Consider the following 15,734-nt stretch of genomic DNA (forward strand, 5'->3'; position numbering starts at 1 on the left):
AGGTTAGATCATGTGGTATTTTTATAGAGCAGGTTGTTACAGACGCGACAATACAACTACTACTACTTTTTTGTTTGTTTGTTTCAGTTTTACATAATAAAGCATTTTTGAAAAAAGATTCTTTTTTTGTATCTCCATATTCTGAAAGCCATAGGTTTTTTTTATGTTTTTGGCGACTGTCTTATGTAGGAGCTCATTCTTTTCGGTATGAGATGACGGTTTGATTGGTACTATTTTAGGGTGCATATGACTTTTTGATCACTTGGTATTAAATGGCTTTTTTGACACACTTTTCATGTGATATTTTTATACAGCAGGTTATTATGGACACGGCGATACCTAATATGTATACCTTTTTTAACCTTCTCAGGACCGCTGTACGCAGGATTGCGTCTTTGCGGCGGCCCTGCTCTTCTGGGTGGACGCGCCGGCGCGTCCTCTCGCGAGATTTCCTGTGAACGCGCGCACACAGGCGCGCGCGTTCACAGGAACGGAAGGTAAGAGAGTGGATCTCCAGCCTGCCAGCGGCGATCGTTCGCTGGCAGGCTGGAGATGTGATTTTTTTAACCCCTAACAGGTATATTAGACGCTGTTTTGATAACTGCGTCTAATATACCTGCTACCTGGTCCTCTGTGGGTCCCCTTTGTTTGGATCGACCACCAGAGGACACAGGTAGCTCAGTAATATGTTGCACTAAGCACCACTACACTACACCCCCCCCTGTCACTTATTAACCCCTTGATCACCCTTGATCACCCCTGATCACCCCTGATCACCCCATATAGACTCCCTGATCACCCCCCTGTCATTGATTACCCCCCTGTCATTGATCACCCCCCTGTAAAACTCCATTCAGATGTCCGCATGATTTTTACGGATCCACTGATAGATGGATCGGATCCGCAAAACGCATACGGACATCTGAATGGAGCCTTACAGGGGCGTGATCAATGACTGTGGTGATCACCCCATATAGACTCCCTCATCACCCCCCTGTCATTGATTACCCCCCTGTCATTGATCACACCCCTGTAAAGCTCCATTCAGATGTCCGCATGATTTTTACGGATCCACTGATAGATGGATCGGATCCGCAAAACGCATACGGACGTCTGAATGGAGCCTTACAGGGGCGTGATCACTGACTGTGGTGATCACCCCATATAGACTCCCTCATCACCCCCCTGTCATTGATTACCCCCCTGTTATTGATCACACCCCTGTAAAGCTCCATTCAGATGTCCGCATGATTTTTACGGATCCACTGATAGATGGATCGGATCCGCAAAATGCATACGGACGTCTGAACGGAGCCTTACAGGGGCGTGATCAATGACTGTGGTGATCACCCCATATAGACTCCCTGATCACCCCACTGTCATTGATCACCCCCCCTGTCATTGATCACCCCCCCTGTCATTGATCACCCCCCCTGTCAGGCTGCATTCAGACATTTTTTTGGCCCAAGTTAGCGGAAATTATATATTTTTTTCTTACAAAGTCTCATATTCCACTAACTTGTGTCAAAAAATGAAATCTCACATGAACTCACCATACCCCTCATGGAATCCAAATGCGTAAAAATTTTTAGACATTTATATTCCAGACTTCTTCTCAAGCTTTAGGGCCCCTAGAATGCCAGGGCAGTATAAATACTCCACATGTGACCCCATTTCGGAAAGAAGACACCCCAAGGTATTCCGTGAGGGGCATATTGAGTCCATGAAAGATTGAAATTTTTGTCCCAAGTTAGCGGAAAGGGAGACTATGTGAGAAAAAAAAAATATATATCAATTTCTGCTAACTTGTGCCAAAAAAAAAAAAAATTCTATGAACTCGCCATGCCCCTCATTGAATACCTTGGGGTGTCTTCTTTCCAAAATGGGGTCACATGTTGGGTATTTATACTGCCCTGGCATTCTAGGGGTCCTAAAGCGTGAGAAGAAGTCTGGGATCCAAATATCTAAAAATGCCCTCATAAAATGAATGTGGGCCCCTTTGCGCATCTAGGCTGCAAAAAAGTGTCACACATCTGGTATCGCCGTATTCAGGAGAAGTTGGGCAATGTGTTTTGGGGTGTCATTTTACATATACCCATGCTGGGTGAGATAAATATCTTGGTCAAATGCCAACTTTGTATAAAAAAATGGGAAAAGTTGTCTTTTGCCAAGATATTTCTTTCACCCAGCATGGGTATATGTAAAAAGACACCCCAAAACACATTGCACAACTTCTCCTGAATACGGCGATACCACATGTGTGACACTTTTTTGCAGCCTAGGTGGGCAAAGGGGCCCACATTCCAAAGAGCACCTTTAGGATTTCACAGGTCATTTACCTACTTACCACACATTAGGGCCCCTGGAAAATGCCAGGGCAGTATAACTACCCCACAAGTGACCCCATTTTGGAAAGAAGACACCCCAAGGTATTCCGTGAGGGGCATGGCGAGTTTCTAGAATTTTATATTTTTTGTCACAAGTTAGCGGAAAATTATGATTTTTTAATTTTAATTTTTTTCCCTTACAAAGTCTCATATTCCACTAACTTGTGACAAAAAATAAAAACTTCCATGAACTCACTATGCCCATCACGAAATAACTTGGGGTGTCTTCTTTCCAAAATGGGGTCACTTGTGGGGTAGTTATACTGCCCTGGCATTCTAGGGGCCCAAATGTGTTATAAGGAGTTTGAAATAAAATTCTGTAAAAAATGACCAGTGAAATCCGAAAGGTGCTCTTTGGAATATGGGCCCCTTTGCCCACCTAGGCTGCAAAAAAGTGTCACACATCTGGTATCTCCGTATTCAGGAGAAGTTGGGCAATGTGTTTTGGGGTGTCATTTTACATATACCCATGCTGGGTGAGAGAAATATCTTGGCAAAATACAACTTTTCCCATTTTTTTATACAAAGTTGGCATTTGGCCAAGATATTTATCTCACCCAGCATGGGTATATGTAAAATGACACCCCAAAACACATTCCCCAACTTCTCCTGAATACGGAGATACCAGATGTGTGACACTTTTTTGCAGCCTAGGTGGGCAAAGGGGCCCATATTCCAAAGAGCACCTTTCACTGGTCATTTTTTACAGAATTTGATTTCAAACTCCTTACCACACATTTGGGCCCCTAGAATGCCAGGGCAGTATAACTACCCCACAAGTGACCCCATTTTGGAAAGAAGACACCCCAAGGTATTCGCTGATGGGCATAGTGAGTTCATGGAAGTTTTTATTTTTTGTCACAAGTTAGTGGAATATGAGACTTTGTAAGAAAAAGGTGAGGTAAGGTCAGGATGTAGTGATCCAGGTGTTTAGATAAGTGGGAGACAAGGAGACAAGATGAGGTTTGGGATGTGGAGGTGGTAGTGAATTCCCCGGGCCTCAGGAACCCGTAGAAGGCTAAGTAAATAGCAGTTTTGATGACCGCGTTGGTATTTGTATCAAAAGGCGTGGCGTCCAGCAGGTCGGATAATGCCTTGAAAACATGACTGTTGATGGGCAGCCTTTGGGCTGGACGTGCAGGTTCCGTCTTCTGAATGCCTTTGAGTATTGTTTTGATTTGGTGGGAGGCCATGAAGCTGGTGTAGTTAGGGTGCAAGATTAGCATATGATGTTGAATGCCAGTAAGATACAGTTTGATGGTGTTGTATGACATTTTTAGTTTGAGGTGGCAAAAAGAAGCAAATCCCAAAACAGACGTCATGATGAACGGGTGCGTGATGTTGTGTTCTACCAGGAATCTGTTGAATAGCGTGAATGCTCTGTTGTATGCTCTATGTGTATTGACTGATAGTGAAAAGTGGGACAAAGACTGGCTATGCCGCATGATGGCCTCTAGTCCAGAATGAGTTGCTGAAATGACGGGGTGCTGGAGGCAGTGGGTGATGCTGATGGGTGATCCTGATGAAATGCCTGAAATTTGAAGCGAGACAAATTGTCAGCAGCCGAATTGCACACCCCCGGGACATGGAAACAATGCAAGAAAAAATTATTGCAGGCGGCCAGCCAAGTAAGTCTTCGCATGAACCTCATGATTGTGAGGGATTTAGAACGACCTTTGTTTATGATCTGGCAGGTTGCTTGGTTGTCCGAGTAGCAGCGGACCGCCAGATTTGCCCATAAATGACCCCACGCCACGGCAGCCGCTACGATGGGATAGATCTCAAAAAGCGCTGAGGTAGTGGAGAATCCTTCCAGACCCCGGACCTCAGGAGGCCAGCTGCCCCACAGCCAATCATCCCCAAATATGGCCGCAAAGCCTGTGGTAGATGCCGCATCTGACCAGATAGAGGGGGAAGAGTCCGACAGCTGAGGGAGAAACAAGCTCCTGCCATTCCAGGTGGACAGAAATCTCCTCCACATTCCCAGATCCGCCGCAGCGTGGGCATCCAGGGACAATCTGTGCGAGTCGTGTAGAAACAAGGGGAAGAGGTGCAGAAGCCGTGAAATAAACGAGCGACCCTGGGGTATGATGCGCATGGCAAAGTTCAGGGAGCCCAGCAGGGACTGTAGTTCTCTGCGGTTGCAGGTGCCGAGTTGAAGATAGCCGTCTATGTGGGTGAGGATGTACTGGATCTTCCCGGACGGCAAACTGGCTTGCATTGAAGCTGAATCCAACTGGATACCCAGGAAGGTGATGATCGTGTCCGGCCCCTCTGTCTTCTTGGTGGAGAGGGGGACCCCCAGTTCCTTGAACAGCTTGATGGTGGCTCTGAGGCTGGAAGGAGGGGAAGTGTTTTCTTCCACCAATAGGAAGTCATCAAGGTAATGTAAAACCAGCGGGCACCTTGCTATATTCAATAGCAACCAGCATAACGCTTCCGCAAACACGTCGAAGATGGCCGGGCTGCTTTTGGACCCGAAGGTCAATCGGGAGAAAAAATAATAATCCCCAGACCACTTGATGCCATGCAGGTGCCACAGTGTAGGGTGAATCGGAAGTAATTTGAAGGCGTTGGCGATGTCGGTTTTGCTGAGCCATGCCCCCACCCCTGCTTGACTGATGGCCGTGATGGCGTGATCTATGGTGGTATACTGCAGAGAGAATTCCTCCGAGGGAATGAGGGAGTTGAGACTGGGGTTGCTCGTCCCGTGAGGTGCCGATAGGTCGATGATGAGCCTCTGTTTCTGGGAAGATTTCCCAGTGACGACGCCAATGGGGTTGGTGCGCCATGTGGCGAATGGGGGAGTCTTGAAAGGACCTAGCACAAAACCCTCTGTTACCTCTTGGGCTATGAGGGCGTCAATGGCGGTGGGGTTGTGTAGAGCGGATAAAAGATTGGGACATTCCAGGGTGCCTGTTGGCATATACAGGATGCCCGTGTGAAATCCTTCTGTCAATCCTGAAACGAGGAAATCTGAGAGATGCCTGGAGGGGTGTTGCGACATGAGCGCGGTAAAAACTGGCATGTTGATGGTTGTTAGATACGGTTTGGTAAACATTTTATTTGGACACATGGACTTGGCATGTGCCCGGAAACATTTGGTGCATATATGTAATAATTTACATCCGTTATAATTACAGGACCCCTCATTGAAGTTATTGCAAATCATGGATTTGCCTAGAAATTTGATCGGCCGACCAAGCTTGTCCCGGGCCAGTCTTTCCGGGACCCCGGAGGGACCAGCTGCCTGGGAGAGACCCTGTCTGACCGACGTGTTCGGGCAGAAATTGGTGGTGTGGGCCATGGAGGAGCAGTGCGCACAGGCTGGGGTCCTGAGGCCTGCGAAGTGGCGACAGAATATGACCGTGTCGATCCTCGCCCAGTTGGAGCGGACTCCGTATTGGGAGAAGGCCCCCGCCACCTTCGCCGAAAAAGACCTGTGATAGTCATAAAACGCTGACCCTCCGTATTTGTTGCCCAAGTCCACCAGTTTGTGTAAGTAGAGGTCGAATTCCTCCCTCCTGTTGGGGTAGACCGCACAGATGACCTCTCCATAGATTCCGAAGGCCAACACGAATTCGGGAATGGTCAATTTCCTATTGAGCCGGGCATCCCTGGACTTGACCACAACTGATACCTCGTCGTAGGCATAAGTCGTGTTTTCGACCACGTCCTGGGAGGCAATCAGAAGGGAGGCCAGGTTTACATCCTTACCTTCCAGGATATCCCGTTTCAAGTGCTCAGGAATCATATGCGCCGGGTTGACTTCCTGGTCCTCCACGCTAGTGGACGGCGTGATCACCGGTAAACCGGCCGGTGCCGGTGATGCCGCCGGTGGTGGACCTGCCAAGGAGAGGGTCGTGGTGACCGATTCTAACCTCTCCAACCTGGCGTTGACCGTTGACATAGACGTCATCAGAGAGGCCAGCATGGCATGGATGTCCCCGGTGCCGGACTGGCTGGGTCCTTCCCCCGCATCCCTATTATTGCCCGATGCGCGCAGCAGCCGGAACAGTTCAGCTTTCCTTGCCGTGGCGGGGAAGGGGACATGCCGTTCCCTCAACTCCGCCGTGATGCGTGGAATTGTCCAGGACCGGATGGACGCTGGACTGGCTAGATCGTCTCCCGGGGCGGCAGTGACCGATCTGGCAGGGGTGCCAGGTGGGGAGAAGTTGTCTAACCCATCCAGTGACATACTAAAAATAAAAAAGTGGATTAGTATGAGGACACGCGGGATCATGCTGGCTAGCTAGGCCGAACGGCGAAAAAATTATACTTGCATGGTGACAGATGAGGCCCTGCTAATTGCCAAGCGGCTTGAGAGGCTCTACCTATGATTTGGCGCGAGGGGATAATGAGGCCACTTGTGGTAGTGGCAGGAGCGTTGGCCTCTCGGTGACTGTAAGACAGGACTAGGGGAAGGGAGTGACAGGTGAGGCCCTCTCTATGCAACACGCGAGGCGGCTTACTAACGAGGTGGCGCGTTGGGCAGGTGCCTCTGTACGTTTGAGGCGGGGTGTCGGCCTCGCGGGACCACTAACTGTCGGCGAAGCCAAGAAGGGGGAGTACCTAGTGGGGTGATAGAGCCCCTAAAGCCAGCACGCTGACCCTAACCGGACCATCCAAAATGTAAGGACGATTTTGGTAAATGAGCAGGTGAACGTACCTGGCAGCAAGAAAAAATTCTCCGGATACACGGTAGTGTAAAACAGTATAGGTTGACCGCCTAAAACAAAAAGGGGGGGGGGGTAGACATAACATAGTGTGATGAAATGCGCAAATGTATATGGTACATATATATGACCCGGAGGATCATGATGGTCGTTCATGAAATGACAGCTTGCGCCTGGTGTGAAAACCCAGCGCCGCGTGGCCATGCCCAGGTGGAATATGCGTGCTTGCAATTTAAAGGAACGTTTTTTTTTTTTTATATATAATGCTGCAACTTTATTATGTATATATTTCTTTTTTTTTTTTTTCTCCCGATAACTCCCCCCTGTGCTTAGATAATTATTATTATCTTTGTGGGGGCTGCCGGGGTGATATTTTACTTTGAGGGGCGTGCTGGAATGCCCTCCTGCCGTCCGACGGCGGCCCTCCGCATCAGATGCGGCGCGCACGGCCGCCGGGACACCGCGCATGCGCTGACGACTCGCCGCGCATGCGCAGAACCCCGGCCGCGCATGCGCAGACCAGGCACCGAGACGCGGCCGGGCGCCATCGGCCGCGCGGCAGGAGGAGCGGTGACAGGCAGGAGGCGGCGGGGAGGGTATGTCTGTGCCGCCGCAAGCCCCAATGGAGTCTGAAATGACTAGGGGGTGTGTCGACTGCCCCGCCGCTGGCCCCTATGCTGCGCACGTGAATGCACGGGGGGGGCCATGAACGTTTGTTGGCGAAGTTTGAGTAATCTTGAGATCATGTTTGGAAGTTTTTAGGGGATTGTTGTGAAAAGTGTATGTGAATGAACCATTTATTCTGATCCCATCCGACCGGAGTACCCCCCCCCCACGCCGCCGGGACACCGCGCATGCGCCGACGGAAACGCTGCGCATGCGCAGAACCCCGGCCGCGCATGCGCAGACCAGGCACCAAGACGCAGCCGGCGCCATCGGCCGCGCGGTAGGAGGAGCGGAAAACAGGCAGGAGGCGGCGGGGAGGGGATGTCCATGCGGCGGTAAGCCCTAGTGGAGTTTGAAAAAGAATGGGGGGTGCCGGGTGTGCCGTAGCTGGCCCCTGTGCTGAGTACATGAATACGAGGAGAAGAGGGGAGGGCATGAATGATGGATGTGAGGGGTGAAATGAACCCACCAGAGATGGGGAATGGGGTTGGAACCATCAGGGAGCAATGAGCTGCCGGTGATTGCTGCGAGAAGCCGTGACATGGGTGCAGCGTATGTGAAAAGAACAACAGAAAAAAGGGGGATTTAATCCAGGAACTATTGGCCGCATGCTGCCAGAGCTAGTGACCGGAATGGTGGTGGTTTATGAACCAATACGCATGACAGGTGTGACAGAAATGAATGCTGGTGACTTGTATGAAAACCGTGACATGGTGCGCATTGATGAAATGAAATGAACCGGAACAGGGGCAACCGTGAGGCCCTGCTGACCCGTATGAAATAACTCACAGTTTGACGGGCAAAACGCGAACCACAGTGAACTGAGTGAAGCTGGGAAAAGAACAGCAATACTCCAAGACCAGAAACAGACGGCGACGAAAAAGCTTCAGAAAATCAGCGGCTCGCAGGTAAATTCCTCAGAACTCCAACAAGCGACTTCCTCTCACAAAGCTCAGACCTCAGACGGTGCAGGAGCCAGGTAAGGGGGGTGCCCTAAATAGGCTGGAGGCGGACCTCAGCCCCTCCCACAAATCCAGGCAAATGCCTTAATACATATATATATATATTATTTTTTATCTTGTCAATGGCTGACGTATGCCACTAACTAAGAGGCATACGTCAGGAGTACCCCTGAAGCGTGCAATCTAGTAGACGCAAGAGGACTTTTATGCTGCCCTCCTCCCTTCATCACTAGATCACTCCTCACCCCCTGTATATAGCTTTGTTCACATGTCCATGTCTGTTTAGATGCTAAATTTAGCTGATACAAAAAAACTTGGACTGTTTTTCATCCACAAATGTCTGGGTTCAGGATGTGCGTTTTACTGTGGTTGGTTCATTTTTCCGTGTCCGCAGAAAATAGCAGCTTTTTTATTTACACTATTTTAAACAACTTCCTGTGCCACTGATGTAAAAACCAGACAGAACACGGAGGGCATCTGTGTTTGGCCTGTTTTTTGCTGATTCGTTTAATAAAAAATTTATAAAATACTATAAAAAGTTGCTGTTTGTCATAGATGCAAAAAAAATTATCAACCACAGGAAAAAAAAAACAGACATTAACTGACCTCGGACCTTTGCGGATGCAAAATGGACACAGACGTGTGAATAATACCTCAGCCCCCTTTCCTTAACTAGTGCTAGGTAAAGTGGAGTCATTGCCAAAATTTCACATACATTTCAGTTGGTAAAATCGGGGCATTTAAGACCTGCCCCGGGAACGCCCCAAACCTGCCTGGAAACAGCCACTTGTGGGTGGGGTTTGTGTTAGCCCCACTTATTTTTGTCTCAGAAAATCAGGGACAGTCCTGGCAAATTCGGGACAACTGGCAACTATGATTCCACCTTTTATTTTTCAGCGATCCCATGGAAAATGAAAGGAGGAACAAACTTATTGTTTACCACGGCCAACAAGAGTAAGCCCAAATCTGCCCAGGTAGCCATCTTTCATACGTCTCTGTTGACAGCTGTGAAGATATCCGTGTACACAGGATCCGTCTGTTTTTAACCCCCGTGTGTCTCTCCTTTTCCACTTGCACTGCTAGGCTGAAAAGAGGATATAAAAGATAATCTCCTACAACAGGCTGTGAAAACCACTGACGGAACACGGATGCCATGCGTGTTTGATCCCCATCATGGACCACTGTAGTGCATGTCTCTGTTGATTTCCCACTGACCCACAGTCACTGATGTGAGAATATCTCATTAAGGGCTCGTTCACACGAACATGCGAAGCCCGTGGACCGCAAATTGCGGTCCGCAATGCATGGGCACCGTCCGTGGGGCAGGCGCATGGGGATCGCAGACCTATTCACTTGAATGGGTCCGCGATCCTTCTGTTCTGCAAAAAGATAGAGCAAGTTCTATCTTTTTGCGGTGCGGAAGCACGGAACGGAACCCCAGAAAGCAATCTGTATTGCTTCCGTAGTGTTCCGCATCTCCGGACCCATTGAAATGAATGGGTCCGCATTCGTGATGCGGAATGGCCACGGAATGATGCCCGTGTATTGCGGATCCGCAAATGCGATCCGCAATACGGCAACGGACAGCACACGTTTGTGTGAACGAGCCCTAAAGTTAACAGACAAGTCTGATTCATGTGACAGTGGCCTTAGGGCTCATGAACACAAACGTATTTTTAGTCCGCATTCGATCTGCATTTTTTGCAGGTCGGGTGAGGACCCATTCAGTTCAGTGGGGCTGCAAAAGATGCGGTCAGCACACCACGTGCTGTCCACATCTGTCTGTCTGTTCTGTCGGTTTTTGGGGGCGCAAGTGTTTTTTTTTTGCATGCGCTGACTGTGGCCGGCACTCTTAGCGTCCGGCCACTGTTAGCGCATCGCCTACCCCACCGCTGATTAGCTTTGTTCCCTCTGATCAGCGCGTTTGAATCTTTTATTTATTTATTTTTTTACACTTTTTGGGATTTTCTAATTTTTTTGTTAGTTTTTTATTTATTTTTTCTGTTAGGTGTAGGGCAAAGTACGTGAACACCTGTCCCCCCCCCCCACACGCACACTGAATAGAGTTTTCCACGCACGCACAAACACACACTCCCCTTTGGCCCGCCGGACATTCTCTGCCGAGGAGGCATACGCCCTGCTTGCCTCCGAATCCAAGAGTTCCAGTGAGGATGAGAATAACCCCACTTTACTCTTGTCATCCACGTCCTCCTCCTCATCAAACGATGATTATAAGCCACCAAGGCGACAGAGACGCCGCCAGGCGGAGCAAGGGGACCGCCATGCCAGGGGCTCGTACTAGTTTTCCGGCCCACCAGATAAGTCCACCTGAGCCCCCTACTGGTGAACTTGTCTGTGTACCCCATAGCATTTTGAGCCTGTGATTCCTGATTTTGTTGGCCAAGCAGGAATCCAGATTCCCACAGTGGGCTTCACTGAATATGACTATTTTAGTCTTTTTTTCAGTGACCACTTTGTGAATCTGATGGTGGAGCAAACAAACCTGTACGCCCAACAGTTAATTGCTCAACACCCGGGCTCCTTTTTGGCTAAGGCCGAGATGAGGACGTTTTGGGGCCTCGTGCTGCACATGGGCCTAGTCAAAAAACCCAGTGTCAGGCATTACTGGAGTGGGGACGTCCCCTACCAGATCCCACTTTACAGCATGGCCATGACACGTACCCGGTTTGAGGCCATCCAGAAATGCCTGCATTATGCAGATAATGCAGCATGTCCCCCCCAAGGTGATCCTGCCTATGACCGCCTGTACAAAATCAGGCCGTCATCGATCACTCCGGGGCCAAATTTTTGGAGTCCTGTGTACCTGGAAGGGAGGTCGCGGTTGATGAGTCTCTCGTTGCTTTCAAGGGGGAGACTCATTTTCCGCCAGTATGTTCCCTCTAAGCAGGTGAGGTATGGCGTGAAGCTGTACAAACTTTGTGAGAGTACCTTAGGGTACACTTACAAGTTTCGTGTGTACGAGGGCCAAGATTCCCGTATTGAACCCCCAGAATGTCCCCCCACTCTGGTGTTAGCGGGAAACTTGTGTGGGACCTTATGCGCCCACTGCTAGATAAAGGTTACCACCTGTACGTGGATAACTATTATACTAGTATCCCCTTGTTCCAATCCCTCGCTGCCAGATCCACGTCCGCTTGTGGGACCGTGCGGAAAAATCAACGCGGCCTCCCTACCCACCCCCTCCAGGTACCTGTGCCCTTACCAGTGGAAACCTGTTGCTGGTCAGATATAAGGACAAGAGGGATGTCCTTGTACTTTCCACAATTCACGGTAACGGCATCACCCTTGTCCCTGTGCGAGGTACCGCGGCAATGGTCCTCAAGCCCAATTGTATCGTCGACTACAATCGGTATATGGGAGAAGTTGATCTCTCTGATCAAGTCTTCAAGCCATATAATGCCATGCGCAAAAGCCGGACATGATACAAAAAAGTTGCGTTTTACTTGGTACAGGTTGCCTTGTACAACTCTTTGGTGCTGTCCCAGAGCGCTGGCAACACAGGGAAATTCCTTCAGTTCTATGAAGCAGTCCTCAAGGACCTGATCTTTTCTGATCGGGAAAGAGCAGGCCGGAGTACCTCGGGACGGAAGGACACCACCACTCACTGTGACACACGCCCCGATCATCCGGGCCTCTGCATTGACGGTTGCTTCAGGGAGAATCACACTTCCATGGAGTACTACATTTATAATCCCCTTCCTCTATTTTAATTCCATTTAGCCACTGACAATTGAAAAAAAAAATATGGTTCTCAGACTTGAGACACTAAAACAACATTTTTTTTTCCAAAAATATTATTTTGTAAAACTAAAATAAATAAAAAAAGTTGACATATAAGGCATCGCCGCGTCCGTAAGAATCTGCTCTACAAAAATACCCCATGACCTAAACCCTCAGATGAACACGGTCAAAAAAATAAAATAAAAACGGTGCAAAAAAAGGTATTTTTTTGTCACCTTACATCACAAAAAGTGTAATAGCAAGCGATCAAAAAGTTATATGCCCCCCAAAATAGTGCCAATAAAACCGTCCTCTTATCCTGCACAAAAAATGAGCCCCTACCTAAGATAATCGGCTAAAAACTTTAAAAAAACTGACTCTTAGACTATGGAGATACTAAAATTATTATTTTTTGTTTATAAAAGGATAATATAGTGTAAACCTAAATAAATTTTAAAAAAGTAGACATATTAGGTATCGTCGCGTCCGTAAGAATCTGCTCTATAAAAATACCCCATGACCTAACCCCTCAGAGGAACGCGATCAAAAAAATAAAATAAAAACTGTGCCAAAATAGCTATTTTTGGGCAAATTTTCCATTTTAATCAGTTTTTTTCAAGCAGCAAAGCAAGGGTTAACAGCCAAACAAAACTAAATATTTATTACCCTGATTCTGCAGTTTACAGAAGCACCCCATATGTGGTCGTAAACTGCTGTTTTATCCAACCGGGAGGGCACAGAAAGAAAGGAACGCCGTATGGTTTCTGGAAGGCAGATTTTGATGGCCTTTGTTTTTGCACCATGTCCCATTTGAAGAACCCCTGATGCACCCCTAGAGTAAAAACTCTATAAAAGTGACCCCATCTAAGAAACTACACCCCTCAAGGTATTCAAAACTGATTGTACAAACTTTATTAACCCTTTAGGTGTTCCTCCAAAGTTTATGGCAAATGGAGATGAAATTTCAGAATTTCTGTTTTTGGTAACCTTGTTTCACAAAAATGTAATATAGAGCAACCAAAAATCATATGTACCCTAAAAATAGTCTCAACAAAACTGCCACCTTATCCCGTAGTTTCCAAAATGGGATCACTTTTATGGAGTTTCTACTCTAGGGGTGCATCAGGGGGGCTTCAAATGGGACATGGTGTAAATAAACCAGTCCAGCAAAATCTGCCTTCCAAAAACCACACGGCGCTCCTTTCCCTCTACGCCCTACCGTGTGCCCGTACAGTAGTTTACAGCCACATATGGGGTGTTTCTGCAAACTACAGAATCGGGGCAATAAATATTGAGTTTTGTTTGGCTGTTAACCCTTGCTTTGTTACTGGAAAAATTGGATTAAAATGGAAAATTTGGCAAAAAATTGCAATTATGAAATTTTATATCCATTTGCCCATAACTCTTGTGGAACACCTAAAGGATTAACGACGTTTGTAAAATCAAGTTTGAATACCTTGAGGGTTGTAGTTTCTAGTTTTTGGGTAGTTTCTATTATGTAAGCCTCACAAAACGACTTCAGACCTGAACTGGTCTGAAACATTTCAAGTTTTGCTTCCATACTTCTAAGCCTTGTAAACGTCCCCAAAAAATAAAATGTCATTCCCAAAATGATCCAAACATGAAGTACAGATATGGGGAATGTAAATTAATAATTATTTTTGGAGGTATTACTATGTATTATAGAAGTAGAGAAATTGAAACTTGGAAATTTGCTAATTTCTCCAAATTTTAGGTAAATTTGGTATTTTTTTTATAAATAAAAATGAATTTTCTTTACTCCATTTTACCAGTGTCATGAAGTACAATATGTGACGAAAAAACTATCTCAGAATGGCCTCGATAAGTCAAAGCGTTTCTACATAAAGTGACACTGGTCAGATTTGCAAAAAATGGCCTGGTCCTTAAGGTGAAAATGAGCCCGGTCCTTAAGGGGTTAAAGGTACCAAGGGTAGGGGGGCCTTCAAAAATTTGCTGTGATGCCCAGTCAGTTCTAGTTACGCCACTGGGGACAATTACAGGTTATAGGCAGCAATGCTGGTTGACTGGAGTCGTTTTCCTGACCAGTACAGGCGTTAGTATAAGCTGCTGTATACAGCACGCTGTGCACTATGACGGAGCTGCAGTCTGCAGTGCACATGCTAAACTTTCTCTCGCGAGATTTGTAAAGTTTTGGCCCAGTGCGGCCACTGTACTGAGCGCCGTCCCCGTCACTCGGAAGTTTTTTTTCGGATTGTTTTCCCGGGAACTGAAAAGGCAGATGACAGCGGCTGCTCACCATGGCGGCGGATCCCGGTCTGGAGATGGCCTCTATGATCCCGGCCCTGCGGGAGCTCGCCAGGTACTGGCCGGATAGGGAGCCCCCGGGACATGTGGGGGAACTATTAGCGTCAGCATGTCCTGCTGACAGCTGGGACTTGTGGTTCACCACCGGCCGGAGGGCCTGCAGTGTCAGTGAGGCGGAATTATCAGGAAGGTCTCGGCCATTACCTCAGCCTTGTTCTGTCACAGCTAGTTAGAAAAGTCGCTTAGACTGGAGCCTATCAGATCGCTGCTTTCATTTTCCAACAGGCCTCTAGAAATTGAAAGGGGGGATTTGATTGGTTGCCTTGTACTGTGTACAGGGAAGGTCGTCACTGGTTCAGTGTATTGGGGACCTCAGGTAATGTATAACAGAGGGCTGCTTGTCCCTGTGTGTATCATAAATAAAAAGGCACGCTGCAGCCCTTAGGCCGAGTTCACACTGCGTTTAGCCGTCAGGAATCCACAAAGCACTGTGACAGGCGGAGTCCCACGCATCATTGTACAGCCTGCTTGACGGTCAGCTTCTGGACAAGTCTACGACGCAAGGGTTGTCAAGAATTTGAAATAAATATGGCAAATTTCTTTCAAAAACAGCACCACACCTCTCCACAGGTTGTGTCCGGTATTGCATCTCATCTCTATATGAGTCAATACTGCTGTGGAGAGGGGGCTGCTGTTTTTGGAAGGAAGCAGCCATGTTTTTCTAATCCTCCGGAAAGCAGGGGAAACAGAGAAGAATCCACTGAACTGTGTCCCATTGAAGTGAATGGATCAGTCGCAGTATATGTCTGAATATCGCTTTTTGGGTATCCAAATGAATACCCCTGGCAGAAAGACTAACGGAGAGCTGAACGCAGTGTGAACCCGGCCATATAATATAATGGAACAGCCTTATAGCCGCGTCCTGCACAGGGATTCTTATTGCGGCCATACACATTGGATAGCTGTCAACTGATTGTTCGGCCGACATTCTCCCGGCTCCCCCATACACAATCCCC

At 47.8% G+C, this 15,734-nt stretch overlaps 1 protein-coding gene across 1 annotated transcript in view; it reads left to right on the forward strand.

Moving 5' to 3' along the window:
* The first annotated feature begins 14,615 nt into the window (after nucleotides 1–14,615).
* Nucleotides 14,616–15,734, forward strand: part of ATR (ATR serine/threonine kinase) — a 148,993-nt gene continuing 147,874 nt past the window's right edge. The window contains exon 1 of the mRNA XM_040428060.1: nucleotides 14,616–14,773. Within this exon, the coding sequence (XP_040283994.1) occupies nucleotides 14,712–14,773 (62 nt within the window). The 5' untranslated portion in view covers nucleotides 14,616–14,711. The remainder of the gene's footprint in view (nucleotides 14,774–15,734) is intronic.

Source organism: Bufo bufo, chromosome 4 (genome assembly GCF_905171765.1).
Source record: "Bufo bufo chromosome 4, aBufBuf1.1, whole genome shotgun sequence".
Lineage (NCBI taxonomy): Eukaryota > Metazoa > Chordata > Amphibia > Anura > Bufonidae > Bufo > Bufo bufo.